Source organism: Podarcis gaigeae (assembly GCF_964106915.1).
Source record: "Podarcis gaigeae genome assembly, chromosome: 1".
Taxonomy (NCBI): Eukaryota; Metazoa; Chordata; class Lepidosauria; order Squamata; family Lacertidae; genus Podarcis; species Podarcis gaigeae.
This window is the reverse complement of record NC_139678.1, coordinates 104,428,556-104,445,593: the sequence shown is the minus strand read 5'-3', so window position 1 is coordinate 104,445,593 and position 17,038 is coordinate 104,428,556. Positions and strand designations below refer to the sequence as shown.

Genomic DNA, 17,038 nt, shown 5'->3' with positions numbered 1-17,038 from the left:
ATCAACAATCTCGCAGGGCTGGCGTCAGCCCTGCGAGAAGCGGGGATTCCCCCTAGCTCATTAATATTCACCGCCCACGGAGGCAGCCAATCGGCTGCCGCAAAGGGCGGGCCCTCACAGGTTCACTTAAGGTCGGGGCAGCCCGGGGCTCGCCCCTTTCGTTCCCCAGCAGCAGCGGTTTGGAGGTCTTGGGCCCCCCCAATATTTTTTATAAGTCTGATGGGCCCCTGCCCCCCCCCCAATATTTTTTATAAGTCGGCGCCCCTGCCCTGGGGTGAAGTATTGTGCTATAAGATTAGGCAATAAAACAGGATGGGAAACCTGTGGCCCTCCAGATGTTGGTAGACTACAACTCGTACCAGCCCCAGGCATCAGGGCAAATGGTTGTGGAGGAAGTGAGTTGTAGTCCAGCAACATCTTGAAGGCTACCTGGGTGGCAGCAAGAGCAGAGCACCAGCTTTTTCAATAAGTAAGGTAGGTGTTTGGAGACAGGAGGCCCACCCCACACCAAAGGGCCCTAGATTTGTCTTGACTTGTCTGCTGGTCAAACCCTAAGGGCTATGTAAGTGAAGAATTGCCTTGAAGGTGTTACAGCAGCCTCTGACATGAGTAAAGTGTGTCATTTCTTCCCTGAAAAATCTAATTTACTATTGTAATGCTTTAATATGTGCTGACAACACATATTACATAGTGCGACTGATACCACATGACACATCAAGGCCATTAAAAAATGTCTCCCCCTCTCTTCATGCTGATCATACTAATATTCAATATTTCCATGTGTATTAGTTAGAAGGAATGTTTTCTGTGACACCTATTGAATTACTAGCAATTGCCAGAATTATCTTTCTCTGCAGATGCAGAACACCTACAGAGACACTGCTATATCTAAATGGGAAGAGCATGAAAAATGTGTTCCACGCATTACAAGAAGTGTCAGATTCCATGTAATGACAGCAAAGCAGAACTGGACAGGGCTGCTAGAGGTGTTGTCACTTCAAAATGGAAGGAGCTTTAATTCTCAGTTATGTATCACAACAGAATATAGAAAACCTTAAAAACCTCGAATGTTTTGAAGTTGCAGGACACTGTTAATAAACATTTGCATGTTTACAAGTTTACAGATGGATTGTGCACACTCCTCTGGCTTCAATTAACAGTTCCAGTCAACCACTGAAAGCAATGCAAAGCTCAGTATGGAATAATCAACAAGCATTCTCTGCAACCTTACTTCCATTCCCAGGTCTGCATAATCCAAATGAATACACATGCTGGCTAACCATTCATCAGCAAATTACCTGCTGCAGTTCCTTCAAGATGCCTGTCTGATGATATCTGCATGTATGCTCTAATCTTCTGACTACCTTAACATTTACACTTAACATCTGGCTCTGCTTGACAGGCATATATGGCATTTTCTAGCCCCTCAACTGAGTGCTACCCATCTCTTGCAGCTCTTACAACCTCTCAACTGGGCTTCAGTCTCCTCCCCAACCCAGATCTGCTCCTTTTAGCTCACCCCAGCTAAGCTAGCGCTACCATAACTCATCACAGGCAAGGACATAGCTGCTACTTTCATGCGAAACAACACACACACAAAATCCCTACAGCTTGCAATTTCTGTTCCAGAGAAATTTTGCAAACTGTGAAGTGGACCCTACCCTAGGTCAATTAAGGGTACTGACCTACAAGTTGTCAGATTTTCCCAGTTAGCTTCTGCAACATTACTAGGGCTGCCATATGTCTGGGTTTCAGAAGTCATAACGACATACCTATTCCAAGTGACATATTCAAGCATTTTTTACAGCCTGGGTTGGGATTTGTCACTGGTGTGAGAAGCTCCTCTAATTGGCTGGCTGGCTGGCTATTTTTTATTGGTTGTTCTTGAGTTTTTATCTTTGTTGGATTAATGATACTCCGTAATTTTGATTTGATGGGCCTTTTCTAGAAAGGCAGTTTAAAAATATCCAAAATAAATATGATAATAAAATAAAACAGATTAGAAATATTGGGAATGTCAATGCAACACACTGCAAAACCAAGCCAGATGTGTAAACTTACCCCTCTAGTCTTACATCAGGCAAACTTCTGTTGAATGCAATCATGTCACTGGCCATAAGATTAAACTGGTTGATTTTAAAGAGTTCTTTCATTTTTTCCTGATCATCTTTGGGGATGACAACTGCCTTTCCCATCTCTCCAGGTCCTTCTTGGCTTCTTGACATAACAGCTGTAACAGAAGACATCAAGAAAAAGCACATCCTTAACCATTCTGCATTGTTCTCATTATGCAGAAACTTCCAATCTATTGTTTTCTGGGTCTAAAGATAAGAAGCTGTGAGTTTAACTCTTCTTCATGTACATTCAGGTCCATATTTCATAAGGCTTCAGTCAGATCAATAAAAATGAGAGTTTGGGGAACACATTTTCTATTACCAGCATTCTGTGATGAAGTCATTACTTAAACTACTTATTCACATTCCATCCCTTCAAGGAGCTCAGGTTTATATGCATAATTTCATCTCATGTTATCCTTGCAGCAACCATGTGATGTCACAGCCCCAACAGAAATCCCCACCTGTGGCAGCCCTAGAAGGGAAGCCTCCACTGGTCCCAATGGGAGCTTTGCTTCAAAGACTAACAGCAACTTCAGTGGTGGGGTGCTGAAACCATGACAAAGGATGAAAGGGTTGAATCCATCCTCATCCTCCTCACCCCCCAGGTCCCCATGCACCTACCATTTACCGGTATATCTCTCTCCCTTTAGTTATAATATTTTTATTGATAAGTCAAGAAGCACCAACATAACAAAAAGAACGAACACAAAGAATCAAAACAGTGAACCATAAAACGTCACCTCCTGCAAGGACAACAGTACAAAAGCACAGTGCCTCTCCAAAGGAACAATAAAGTATTGACACACCTGCACCTGCTAGTTCTAATTTTAAAGGAGGAGGGGAAAAACACAATGCAACTTCAAAGTGTGTTACTCCAGTAGTAGTTTGGTGCTTCAAGCAATCAATACCAACATATTCAATATGACTTCACATCTGCACCCACAAGTTTCTTGGGCATAGACAATGTGAAGGGAAATGTTTGAAAATATCCCTAGGAGTTGTCTTCTTTATACAGTGGTACCTCGGGTTAAGAACTTAATTCATTCTGGAGGTCTGTTCTTAACCTGAAGCTGTTCTTAACCTGAGGTACCACTTTAGCTAATGGGGTCTCCCACTGATGCTGTGCCGCCGGAGCACAATTTCTGTTCTCATCCTGAAGTAAAGTTTTTAACCCAAGGTACTATTTCTGGGTTAGCGGAGTCTGTAACCTGAAGCGTCTGTAACCCGAAGTACCACTGTATTGTGAACAGAGAACATTTCTGCTTGCCCAAAGGCTGTATCCCCAATTTTTCACCAGTTCCCTCTACCAAGTGCAGCTGTACCTGAGGACTGAGGAACTCACCAGAATTGTATGTGATATGGTGCAAGGGACCATTTATTGCAAATATATATTTGTCTTTGTTTGAATTTATTTATGCACTGCAAGGACCTACGACAGGATACATACATTCAATAAAACATATTTAAAAACAATAAAGCATCACTTAAAATAGGAAAACTAAAAACTAAAAAAACTAAACAGAAAACATAAACTAAAAAGAAAAAAAGAAAAAAAGAAAGAAAAGTTTTTAAGCTTAAGGAAATTCGCAAAAAATTACATTTCCAACATGGGTTGCCATACGTCTGGACATTTCAGCACTTTCTGTTTCTGATGGCCAAATCACCAACGTATGGCAACCCCACTTAAAACCATAACTGAAACACACACAAAATATTACAGTAGAAGCCAATCAAAACTGATTCTTCTGCCCTATTAAAAGGGGGGGGGGGAGATTCATCTTGATGAAATAACAAGAATGCAATGACAATGCCAGATGCATCTCCAAGGGGAAGGATTTCCAATAACAGGGGAGCCACCACTGAAAAGGCCTTTCAATGTGCCACGACCACTTAATCAACAAAGGGCTTCCCCTGCTGACCTGAACATTCAGGTAGGCTTCTATGGGAGGAGGAGCTCCTTCAGATATTTGGGCCGCCAAGTTATTTAGGGCTTTGTATATACACAAACAAGGGATATACATAAATTTGATGATATAAATAAGTAACTGTAGCATGCTTGGAATTTGTTGAGTTTATGCTTCCACCACCTGTTGGTTCTAGTCCACCCTGGTTCATGCCACATTTGCAATGCAGCTTCCAGTATCAAACTAGTTGCACATGATTGGCTTGAAAGAAGTGCTAAGAGCCTTGCCCCTCCCTGCTCATGCAGACAGGGCAGAGAGAGGGGACTTATACAAAAAGGTGTTAAGGGCTGCACTATTCCTTGGAACCTCCAAAATGCCCTTTGGCAACATCCACAGAAGTTGTTGGAGTGTTCATTGAGTGAGCGTTGCATAGGATCCTGGGAACAGTGCTTTCTGGGACTTGGATGGGGAGCAAATTCACATATTTCAAAAGAAGCAGAGGCAGCCAAACAAGAGTAGGAGAGAAAAAACAATCCTGAAAACAGATTGAGAGTTTTGCATGAGCTACAGTTCTTTACATTTTAACAAATATTATATTTTATTAACTTTTCCGTAATACATGCACACTATAAATCGATTACTAAAAAACAGACAGCCGCAATTTCATTGATATCACGAACTAAATTTAATTGTTCTCATATATGACATTCAGCCCAGACATTCAACGGCTTAGTTTTTGTTCATTTTCATCCACTCCTGGCTTGCTTGTTAAATAACGCTGCAAACAGAATTACAATGTACAGATACATCATTATCAGCTAATGAACAGTGCAGCTAATGAGAAACTGAGCATCAGCATGCAACTTATTCTTTTTATCTTTTCAGGCTTGTTTAGTGAGCAGCTTCCTTACTATTGACAGTTTGTACGTACGTGACAAAATCAGTTGTACGTAACTTACTTATCATAGAATAGTTGCAACTAATCATCCTGTATAGCAGGTAAGAAGAACCTCTGACCCATGGAGTAAAATCTGGCCTGCAAGTGTTCCTAATTTATCCCATGGGGCTGTTTTCCCCTGCCATGCAAACATGTACCACACCTGACATCATATGATGTCATGTGTGGGGAATGTGAAGCCATAGCTGAAAAGGAACATTTGGAGTGTTACTGGAGCATCCTCTTGATGTGTGTGGTGTAGTGGTTAAGAGTGGTAGTCTCATAATCTGGGGAACCGGGTTTGTGTCCCTGCTCCTCCACATGCAGCTGCTGGGTGACCTTGGGCCAGTCACACTTCTTTGAAGTCTCTCAGCCCCACCCACCTCACAGAGTGTTTGTTGTGAGGGAGGAAGGGAAAGGAGAATGTTAGCCGCTTTGAGACTCCTTCAGATAGTGATAAAGCGGGATATCAAATCCAAACTACTCTTCTTCTTCTTCTTCTTCTTCTTCTTCTTCTTCTTCTTCTTCACTTTCAGGGCCAATGCCAGCACATTCATGCTGCAAATATTTCATATAAGGCCAACCCAGCCAGCTCATAATAATTTGTTCACATACCAGTGCACTTACGTGCATGGGCATATACCTTGCACTGGTATTCACAGAAAAAGCTAATTTTGGTTAATTAGCGATACTACTCTGGGATATTTACTAGATGAAATTATCCTAGACAACTGAGTACGGCAGGCAGGTTTGTGTTGACTATAACTGTTTTGCTAACTGACCAACAAGCATTAGTGTGTAGGAAATGTAAAGAAAATGAAGGAACATTCTTTCACCTCTGGTGGACCTGCCCTAGGGTGAAGGCCTTCTGGGAAATGATATATAATGAGTTGAAAAAGGTATTTAAGTATACCTTCACTAAGAAACCAGAGGCCTTCCTTTTGGGCATTGTCGGTCAGAAGGTGTTAAAGAAGGACCGAACATTTTTCATGTACGCAACAACGGCAGCAAGGATACTCATCGCTAAGAATTGGAAAACTCAAGATCTACCCACGCTGGAAGAATGGCAGATGCAACTGATGGACTATATGGAACTAGCTGAGATGACTGGCAGAATCCGAGACCTGGGAGAGGAGAGGGTCGAAGAAGACTGGAAGAAATTCAATACTTATTTAAAAAAACATTGTAATTTGGTCGAATGTTAAGAAAGGATGCTAGATCATAAACAATTGTGCACCACTAAATTAGATGGAATTAAGATGATAAGTAAGTTTGAGGAAAAAATATAAACCTATTCGAGAACTAACAGATTATATTTAAATGAACCTGACACAAGAGTGTAAACAAGATGATAAATTGCGGGCAAGAATTGACAACGATGCAAATGGGAGCGGGAGGTGTGAGGGAGTCCAAAGATGTTAAGAAAGTATGTTATGATATATGTTATTCTGTTTCCTTATCTTTGCATTTTTATTCAAAAATCTTAATAAAATATTCATTAAAAAAAACAAGCATTAGTGTGTGCAACTGCTGAGAGTTAGCAACAATCACACGAGAACTGAAATATTTAATTATGAGGGAAAATAATGGCTTTTGCTGTGGGAAATGCAGATGCATACATACACAGATCAAAAAGCATATACAGTATATATATATATATATATATATATATATATATATATATATATATATGCATGCATTACACAGGCAGCCCACCCATGTTGTCAGGACTATTTTCTTATTTTTAAGGAAATAGGAAAAGAGAAGTCTGAAGGCAGAGAATTGCCTTATATACAGAGAGACAAGGTGGAGTCCTAAGGACCCAGAATAACTGAAGGCAGAGATAGATAGAAACAGAAAGAGAAAAGCCCATTTGCAAAGCACATACCTTCCTGGTCTAGCAAGAGAGTGAAATTGGGAAAATAAAGGAGTCAACATGAAGCTAGAGAAATGCTATATTTACTTGTCTGGTGGTAGGAAGGAAACAGAGGCAACAAAATCTCTAGTTCTGCTGAGACTTATAACACTACATGAAGAACTATAGCAAGGCTAGATGAAATTGACAGGGGCTTATCATTTTAGATAATCCTTCCGTCTGTCAAAAGCGGCATGCTCCAACCAGAATGGCTCATCATCCAACCTCAGGGTGACTCTCCCTTATCGTCAACCATCAGCTCTTGGGATTCGTGTCAGAAAATTAAAAAGCATTCTCCTTTAGAAAGGCACATCAGAAGTCTTGACTAATTCTGAAGAAAATAACGGATAGGGAAGGATGTAACTAAGGTATTTAAAGAAAAAGAGGGAAATGAGCTAACTCTAGCAGCTGTCCATGGGGATAGGTATCTGAAAAAAGAAGCATGGAATGTTCCCCAAAAGCTGAACAAATTGGGGATGCAACATGCAGACAACTATAGGAAAAACCTATCATGAACCTCACCCTGAATAAAAAAGGGCATTTCACAAAGGGTCCAGGCTGGACATTAACATCATTATTTAACAAAATTTGTTAGTTCTTCTATATAGTTTCCAAATTGTCTATTCATTTGAGAGCCTAATGCATTCCTTTAAAAATGAGACCAATTAGATAATTATACCAAATCTCAACATTCAGTCAACTTTATTGACTGAAACCAATGTTGATTGCATGACAAATTCTAGTTTGAGTCTAGATACATTTGACAGTGTGGGTGGTAATAGCAGCAGAAACAACAACAACCCCCCAGTAAGGTTGTTGTAAGCTTTTCTGAGATGATGCATGTGTGCAACATATTCATATTTGCTGAATACTTGACATTCTTTGTGCAAATTTTGTCGTAGCGACAGTTATCACTGAGATTGCACCAAGACTGTGTTGCTCCCACAGCAGTCTGATCTAACTGCAGCAATTACATTGAGCATAAGCAGTAAGGCATTTGCAAACACAGGAATAACATATAAATAAGGTTATTACTATATACTAACGAACAATTATCTAATAAAGTTATGCAAAGAAGAGCTTAAGCAACATTTGCAATATTAACTGTGGTACTAAAATTATACTAAACTGACAGATCACATTTTAGCAAAACGCATTTATGTTTTAGATGTGTGCCAAATAAATGAGTAAACTTTAAGCCAACTTTTAAACAGCTGGGGGCCTGCCTAGATAATTTCTGTGTCTTTAGCTTTCCAAATCTGCTCATTAGTAATGACCATGTCTATAAAAGTATGCATTTGGACTACTGCACTGTAGACAAATGAAATTTATTGGGTAGTTAAATAATCATTGTGTTTTTAAGCAGACCACACTGATTTAAACTGTGATACATATTTTCAGCATTTTAAAAAGACTCATGCAGGTCGATACTGAAAACCCAGAGCACAACCTTTTGTCTGCTGGTACTTACAAATTACAAGAAATATAACAGTAGGAAAGTGAAGCTATTTCTCCAGTAATGATCTAAATGAGCTGTGAATTACCTAGATGAAATGAATGCAGTAAATGAAACACACTATCATTTTGCTAAGCAGGCTATGTAGTAGTATTGATAAACTGCAACCGTAATTGCCACATTCTTTCATTTTAAAGATTTGTGTGTGGCTCCACACAGAGTGTTCAATGTGACATTGAAGTGAAAAATACATGTAGCAAAACACACACACTTTATTTTCAGTGCCTCCCTGCTCAAAAGATGAAAAAAGAGGTAGTCTTTGCCTACAACTTTGGCCCATTTAGTGCAATGGTAACGTCACAGTTTTAGTACACATTACAGAAATTCATGCAATCCTATGAGAGGGAGTGGTATTCTGTGGCAAGGAGGCAAAACAGATGCAACTCTGGTTGGCAGAACTGACTATAATATTAAAAAGCATTATTTCCTTAAACAGTCACTTGAGTAAGCTGATGTCCCCTAACCTCCAATCTTGATTTTCAGAAAGCACTTGCCTCATGAAGAGAAAGGAAAATTCAGTTGTTCAGTACTGAAGGAGAAAAACTCTAGATATGCTGATCACATGTGTGTGATACTAGTAAAACGGCCTTTGTTTAAGTGCTGTTGTGCTCAGGTTCTGCCTGAGAGTTTCCCATGATCATCTTGCTGGCCACTGTGAGAACAGGACACTGGACTGTATGGGTCGTTGGCCTGATCTAGTAGGACTCTTATGTTTTCATCTTTATACCTTAAAGGATAAATAAACAATCATTCTAAATGGTCTACTTCACATATTAAAATAGAGTCTCAGCAATCTTCAGTGCATTGCTAATGGGAAAGCAGTGAAGCACTTCCATAGCAACCCTAGCCATAAAAAGGAGCTATAATCAAGGAGGTGGATCCTTCAAAGTATCAAGCCAGTATAGCACAGAAAAAGGCCAATTCTGATCCCCCCCAAAAAACCCCCTCATAATTTATTTCTACTATACATGCCAGACCTAGATGGGTAGATTGAGAACAGGGTTAGGGAACCTGTGGCCTTCCATAATTTTGCTGGACCACAACTCTCATAACTCTGACAATTGGTCATGTTAGCTGGGGCTGATGAGAGATGGAGTCTATATCTATTGGTAGATCTCTGGATGAACAGCAAACATTTCCAACTCTGAACTACAGCATCTGCAAAATCACTCCATTCTCCCAAATTAAACCGCTGAAATTTGGAAATCTGTGGGTAACCAGAAGTAGATTTTTTTGTGGGGGAGCACTGTGAGCTCCATTCAGTTCTGGTTCTTGAAACAAATTCCTGGGCTTGGGATTCCTTGTGTCTTCTGCACCAGGGTCTGGTGGGTGAGTCTCAAGGTTCTGGTAAAAAAAAACCCAAAGTAAAACCCACTTTGGATTTTGAAGTCTGGCCATCCTTAAACTAGAGAACATGTTCACTGTTAAAGAGTCAAGAGGACTGTCATTCCTCAGATGTATACATCTTGGCACAGGAACCATTACTAAATGCATACTTGACCTTTTCTTTTTTAAAAAACAGATCCCCCCTCTGTCTAGTGAGAATAGATCTTTTCACCTGGCTCTGGTGAAGAAGGATGAATGATAATGGAGTGCTCCAAATGCCTCCAAGCCCATTGGTACTCTGTCTTGTAGAAAGCACCGCACAGATAAAAATATTCAAAGCACAAAACAAACTGAGATAGCTGTGCTGTTTCCCTCCTCTTTTATTTCTCCCCAAACAGAATTTCTGCATCTTCCCTCAGCAGTAGGAGCCTTCTTGGCACTTTTCAATGTGGCTTTGTACATATAACCATCAAATCTTCTGAAGACATACCTTCATAATAATGCAGTGTTTTCATTGCTGAAGAGCACAAAGAAGTGTGTGTGCTTTGTCACCTGTTTTTCCTTTTTTGCTGGGCATTTTCCACAGTAAAGCTAACTGCCTAAATCTATGGTTACTGGTGATGAATCCTATACCAATCAACTCTTAGATAATTAAAACAAACACATGTTGTGACTGTTAAGAGATGCAACCTTAACAGAGCAAGGAAGCAATTGCATTATTTTAATTGTGTGCACACAGAGTATGCATATACTGCAACTGTCATCCTGAAGCATATACCGTATTTTTTTGCACCATAACACTCACTTTTTTCCTCCTAGAAAGTAAGGGGAAATGTCTGTGCGTGTTATGGAGGGAATGCCTACGGGTGGCATGCCTACGGATTTTCCTCCTCTAAAAACTACGTGTGTGTTATGGTCAGGTGCGTGTTATAGAGCGAAAAATACGGTACTTTTCATTGCTACTCTACTTTTTCATAAATAGATAAATTGACTATGTGTCCAAAGACTCCCTAGAAAGCAGTGATCCTAGACAGGGCACAGGCAACTGACATTAATTGCAGTTCACAGTAGAATATATTGAAAACAAATACTGATCTATATCATCCAGCAAGGTAAATATACAATGACATATCATATCCTATGAGCTGGGCACAATCCAATTCACACCAACCCTAGTTACACCCATTGAATACTTTTGATTAAATCTATACCAAGAGTGTGCTTTGTGCAATGTTTTGAGTGAGCAGAGTATTAAGATCAACAGTTGAGGTTCACCTGGTTGTGCCACATTTAAAGCACATCTGTAATGTGACAATCAGAGAAAAGACTTATTCTGCCATGGCACTCCAGGTGTGGAATGCCCCATCCACAAAGCTTTCCAAACTTCTCATGTCAGTGACACACTTCTTAGACATGCATCATTTTGCGACACAGTAGTGAAGTTACTGTGGGGGATGCGGGTGGCACTGTGGGTTAAACCACAGAGCCTAGAACTTGCCGATCAGAAGGTCAGCGGTTCGAATCCCCGTGAGGGGGTGAGCTCCCGTTGCTCGGTCCCTGCTCCTGCCAACCTAGCAGTTCGAAAGCATGTCAAAGTGCAAGTAGATAAATAGGTACCCCTCCAGCGGGAAGGTAAACGGCATTTCCGTCTACTGCTCTGGTTCACCAGAAGCGGCTTAGTCATGCTGGCCACATGACCTGGAAGCTTCCTCGGCCAGTAAAGTGAGATGAGCGCTGCAACCCCAGAGTCTGCCATGACTGGACCTAATGGTCAGGGGTCCCTTTACCTTTAATGAAGTTTTACTAGAAAACTGGAGGTTAAACTAACCCCTTTCCAGCCCCTGATCACAGTGAGGTTTTTTTTGCACCATTTTTTTTTTAATTGCTATTTCAGCAGACATTTCTAAGGGCTTAATCACCTTGTATGGGGTTTTGATGATAATTTCTGTTACTAATTATGTTGTGGTTTTATCTACTCCTCTTATCTGTACTTGTATTTTTGTCAGTTGTAGCTCTTGGTTTTAAAATTTTAATGTACCCTGCCCTGAGACCTTAAAGTGATAAAAGGTTTTTTGTGTAACAAATAGGGGGAAGGATTAACCCTAAGTGTGAGCCCCATGCCATGCTATCAGCCTCTGAAAATATGCATCACCATGTGTCCTGCTATGTCCTCCCCCCAACCACCACTAGGATGGAGGTAGGGGAATATTGGGCAGGATTCAACTAAGTTGTTGCATGTGTAGGACAAGGTCCACTCATGCAACAAGACCTTCCCCCCCTTACATACCCCCTAAATCTGCTCTGGAGGGTTGGGGTAATTTCTGGTAAAGTGTATTTCTACACTGAGCGGAAAGCCCTTACTTAGTAGCAAGGGAGTAGGTGAATTGCTGGGTGAGAATAGGCTCCAGTGAGGGCTTTCATTATGCTTTAAGTGGGGAAGGGGAGAGAAAGCAGAGCTGAGACCGATATTATGATAGCTGTAAGAAGAGTATTCTCACAGAGCAATCCTAACCCAGGCCCAGTGTAGTGTAGTGGCTGGAGTTTCAAATCCCCTCTCAGCCATGCAGCTCTGGGTGAAAACTCCAGGAAGATTTAGGGGAGTGCACTGCTGCTTTCAATAATTTAAAATCTTTGGTTGCTAGCCAGATATTGTTGGATTCACAACAGGATGTGCTGCCTGAGGCTGATGAGAGTTGGAGTCAAATAACATCTAAAGATTAGCTACCCTGTTGTAGACCTAGCAAAAACTTCCTTTAGCCATCCTATGTCTTGACCGGTTTCATTAGCACAGTTGACCCTGTACCTTATATTCCATATCATACAGCCCCTCCTGATGTTAAGACCTGTGCTGTTTTCCCCAGAGTGCTGCCTCTGAGTAGGTTGGTCAATAGGAGAGGATTCACAGCAACAAGTACAAAACAGTAAAGGTCAGTAGGCTAGGAGCTCAAATTCATAGCCGGATATGGTCTTTATAGTTTATCAAGACGTTTATATTTGAACCAGACCAAACAGCTAAAATACGGTTTATGGGAAAGCGCCTGCATTAGGCTAATTTTCTTTCACCTTTAGGAGCAAATCAAAGGCTTCTATTTTAGAATTAACCATAGTTTGAGTGTCATGTGAATGGTAATGATGAGACAACAGGACAAAGATTTACCTAATATGGTTATGTAATCCTCAAGATGTCTGTAAGGTTTGTAGTTTTTATAAACGAACACTAAAGTTGCAGGGATTTTATTTAAAGGAACTGTTTATGTTTAACACATTCTGAAATCTCTAACCCTCAGAATGCTGACTACGGACATGGACAGCATGTAAAATAATTTTAGAGCTGAATGCCCAGAATTTCCTGCACAGTTAAATAAACTGTTCCATATTAACTACTCCCCAAGCTTTCATAATGACATAGTAAAGACATTATTTATGGAACTTATCAGTAGCTAGTTTGCTGAAGCCAGAAAAGTAAATCTTTAATGCAGCATTGTTCTCAGTTTCAAATCTACATTTCCTTTCCCAAGTAAGCTTCTTTATCTTAAATATATATATATATTTAAGAAGTCAATGGTCTAAAATAGGCATCGGCAAACTCTGGCCCTCCAGATGTTTAGGACTACAATTCCCATCACCCCTAGCTAACAGGACAGTGGTCAGGGATGATGGGAATTGTAGTCCCAAACATCTGGAGGGCAAGAGTTTGCCTATGCCTGGTCTAAAAACTAAACACGAGTGAATAATTTTGCCCCATTTCATCAGTAGCAAATAAACAGCCCTCCCCAGCACTTCAGCCTCCCCTTCTGCTACAAGTAATTACAGAATCATAGGATGGTAGACTTAAGAGACACCCCAGGGGTCATCAATACAGGAATCACAGCCAAAGAATCCCTGGCAAATGGCTGCCCAACCTCTGTTTCAAAATCTCCAAAGAAGCAGAGTCCACGATCTTCCAAGGCTGTCCATTGCACTGCCAAACAACTCTTACCATCAGAAAAGTATTCCTCATGTTGAGTCAGAATCTCCTTTGTCATGGTTTGAATCCACTGGTTCATGTCTTGCCCCCTGGGAGCAGCGGAAAAACAAACTTTCACAAGCAACCTTGCATGGCATTCACATGACAACAGCGATTTCATAGGAGGCAGATCAATTATCTGCATCCTCTCGAATGCAACAGGATTATCTGGCAAATAAGGGTGCTTGAGGTCAGGAATAAAAGAAAATGGATGAAAGCTTATCGTAATGGATTACGATGCGAATGTGGAATCAGTGCAGGTTAAAGCACAGATACTCTATATCAAAGCAATTTGTATTATTTCCATTCAAGATGAAACAACAGTTTTTAACCCTGCATATTACACCATTATCTGGCAGCATCTGCTCACTAAATATATGCTGCTGCTCCCATCGCTTCAATGTAGTGTATGCACAGAGGACGAGGTTCAGATATTGGAAGTCTAGGTTCAAATTCCTGCTCATCCACAGAATTCAATGGTTGGTCTCCAGAAGATCCCAGTTTTTCTCAGTATTCTGGTTATCTTTCTCCCCCATAGAACAACTGAACAAATTCCCTCTTAGTGCTACTAAATGACACAGTATCTACCCCTCATAGATTGATAACTGATGCAGAAGGCTCACTGTAGGGGGACAGTAAATTCATTCTCATTCCTAATTGTAGTTGCTTCCCTTCATCCAACACAAAGTCAGTGGAATGTGAAATTGACTTGACTTGATTGCAAGCATCTTCTTGCCAGGTCAATTTACTGTCAAGGGAAACCTTTTTTTTCTTTTTCTTTTAAGAATACAGTGGTACCTCAGGTTAAGAACTTAATTTGTTCTGGAGGTCTGTTCTTAACCTGAAACTGTTCTTAACCTGAGGTACCACTTTAGCTAATGGGACTTTCTGCCGCCACCATGCGATTTCTGTTCTCATCCTGAAGCAAAGTTCTTAACCCGAGGTACTATTTATGGGTTAGCGGAGTCTGTAACCTGAAGCGTCTGTAACCTGAAGCATCTGTAACCCGAGGTACCACTGTACCAGAGGGCATAGCTGAGAGAAAGAGGGAACCTTGCACTATTTTTTCCTCTCTGTCTTTTTAAAGCACAATGCATGCAGATGTATCTGTCAGTGTTTGTAAAAAAACAAAAACAAAAAGAAAGGGTTCTGACCTCCCTTTGTCACCTCTCCTGGTCCTCGGACCCTTGTCGGCATAAAAGAGTCCACGAGACGAGTATCCTTCCAGAGTACTTCCTGCTTTTATTCTTAAAAGTCTTTCTGCAAAAGCGACTGACCAACTGTACACACATCAACACTACCAGCTTTCACTAACCAACCAACCAACCCAACAACAAATTAACATTTCTCACTCTATATATACAAGTACAACCCAGTGCAGGTCGCTGACTCATGCTGACCCAGCTTTTTTAAGCATTAAAGAAACAGCGGCCAATTTTTAGTCGTGACAGTATCTCTATATGGAGGCACCCACCCTTAATTTTTTTAAAAATAAAAAAACCCTCTACAAATACTACTAAGGGAACACTAGATAATGTGAATAGAAACAGGTGCGTTGACATGGCCACTATTAAATACATATCTGTTTTACATATGCACACACATTGCTACTGCAGCAGTGATGGTGGTCATATTGCTGGAAGCTAGCTTTTTTTCTTCTTCGTCGGGGTTCTTACTGAAGTCCTACAGTAGGGGTGGGGAACCTCAGGCTCAGAGCCTAAATGCAGCCCTCCAAGCTGCTCTGGCCCTCATGGTCTTCCCTTTGCGAACCCCTTAACCTCCTTGATGGTTTTGGCCTGGCTGGAATGCATCCTTCAACAGTGATGTCATCTACTTCCTTGAAAAGGGGTTTTGTGTGGGTGTACACACACCTCGGACTTTTGCACAGCTGGAATATAGCCTCATGCCAGGGTTGACAAAGCACCACATTTCAGAAATCCCCCCCGGACGTCACTTCTGCCTTTGAAATACTGGTAATGTCCAGAGAAATCCAGATGTATGGCAGCCCTAACTCATGCGCTCATCCTATGCTGTTCCACAGGATTCCCCAATGCTCAGAAACAGCTTTTCAGGAGGTCTGGAAGGCTTTACTGGGCACGAAGGAAAGGTGAAACCAGGTGCCCAACCTTGAAGAAGTGTGTTTTCCCTTAGTGTAAAGCCTCTGTTGAATACAAGCTATAAGCCTCAAGCCAATTATGATAAATTTTGCAACTTCTCCTTTCAACTATGTCCTGAACACACAAAGTGATTTTTTTTTCTTGTATCTCTACATTCAAGAGAGTCATCATGTTGGGAACAAACAAATGCTAAACAGGCGAACAGTCACGTTGTTACTGAGGTTCAATAAAATTGTATCAGCTATCACTAAAATCGACAGATATATCATTTTTATATGATCACTGCAAAACTAAAATTCTAACTAAGCATATCTTCAAACATGCTTCAGGCACGTTCAAAATAGTACGATTTTTGGATGTATTTGTCTATTAAAAACAACCTCAAAGCAACAACAAAAAATTAATGGTTCATCTCTTCAATGACCTTTCAGTTCATGCAGGGATAACAGCGCTGACTCAAAGCATGTCTACAAAGGATGAAAATGTAACTTTCCATGTTCTCTGCCTGGAGACACATTTCATCATCTGTCACAGGAGAGAGGCTTCCTTTGAAGATGAAATATCACATTCACAAGGGCTTATTACAAGCGCTGAGATTTTTGGCAAGTTGTAGGAGGAGAGAGTCATAGGGGCTGAAAAGGAAAATTTGTCTCACCTGTGAATATTCACTTTCTGCGAGACTAAGGGATGGCAGCCTTCACTTTGGGGAAAGCCCCTCTTCTTGGTCAGAGGCAAACTCAGACATCAAGCAGAGTGGTTCCCATAGACATCAGGCCATGTTTGAAGATGGAATAAAATTTGCTGCAGCAGGCAGCCCTGAACATGCAGCCCCTGCAGAAAAGGACTGTAGGCTGCACACCAAGTCCTACAATACACTTACAGACAGCGAAACTGCTATTTTAAAAGCCACAGACTACTTTGAAAGAGAAAATAGAGAAGGCATTAAATAAGTTTACCCCCAAGATTCTGCCTAGCCTAAAACCCCAGAAGAACTATGTATTCATTCCAATAGGAATTCACCAACAAGACAAAATTGCCTTTCCCCAGATATGCTAGAGTGCTGCAGCCTTCATTTTTAGGATGTTGAAGAGCAGTATATCTTTAGGGTGGGTCCCAATATGCTTTATACCAGATTAGGTACAAAGTCTCAGTTGTATCCCATGTTTTGGGAAAGAACCTTTCTTACAATGCTGCTTACAG

At 40.9% G+C, this 17,038-nt stretch overlaps 1 protein-coding gene across 2 annotated transcripts in view; it reads right to left on the bottom strand.

Annotated features, from left to right (window-relative positions):
- The window catches only part of GALNT13 (polypeptide N-acetylgalactosaminyltransferase 13), a 164,675-nt gene that overhangs the window by 105,799 nt on the left and 41,838 nt on the right, over positions 1–17,038 (bottom strand). For both annotated transcript variants that reach the window (XM_083709486.1, XM_083709487.1), the window contains exon 3: positions 2,062–2,230. In XM_083709486.1, coding sequence (XP_083565612.1) covers positions 2,062–2,230 — 169 coding nt within the window. The remainder of the gene's footprint in view (positions 1–2,061; positions 2,231–17,038) is intronic.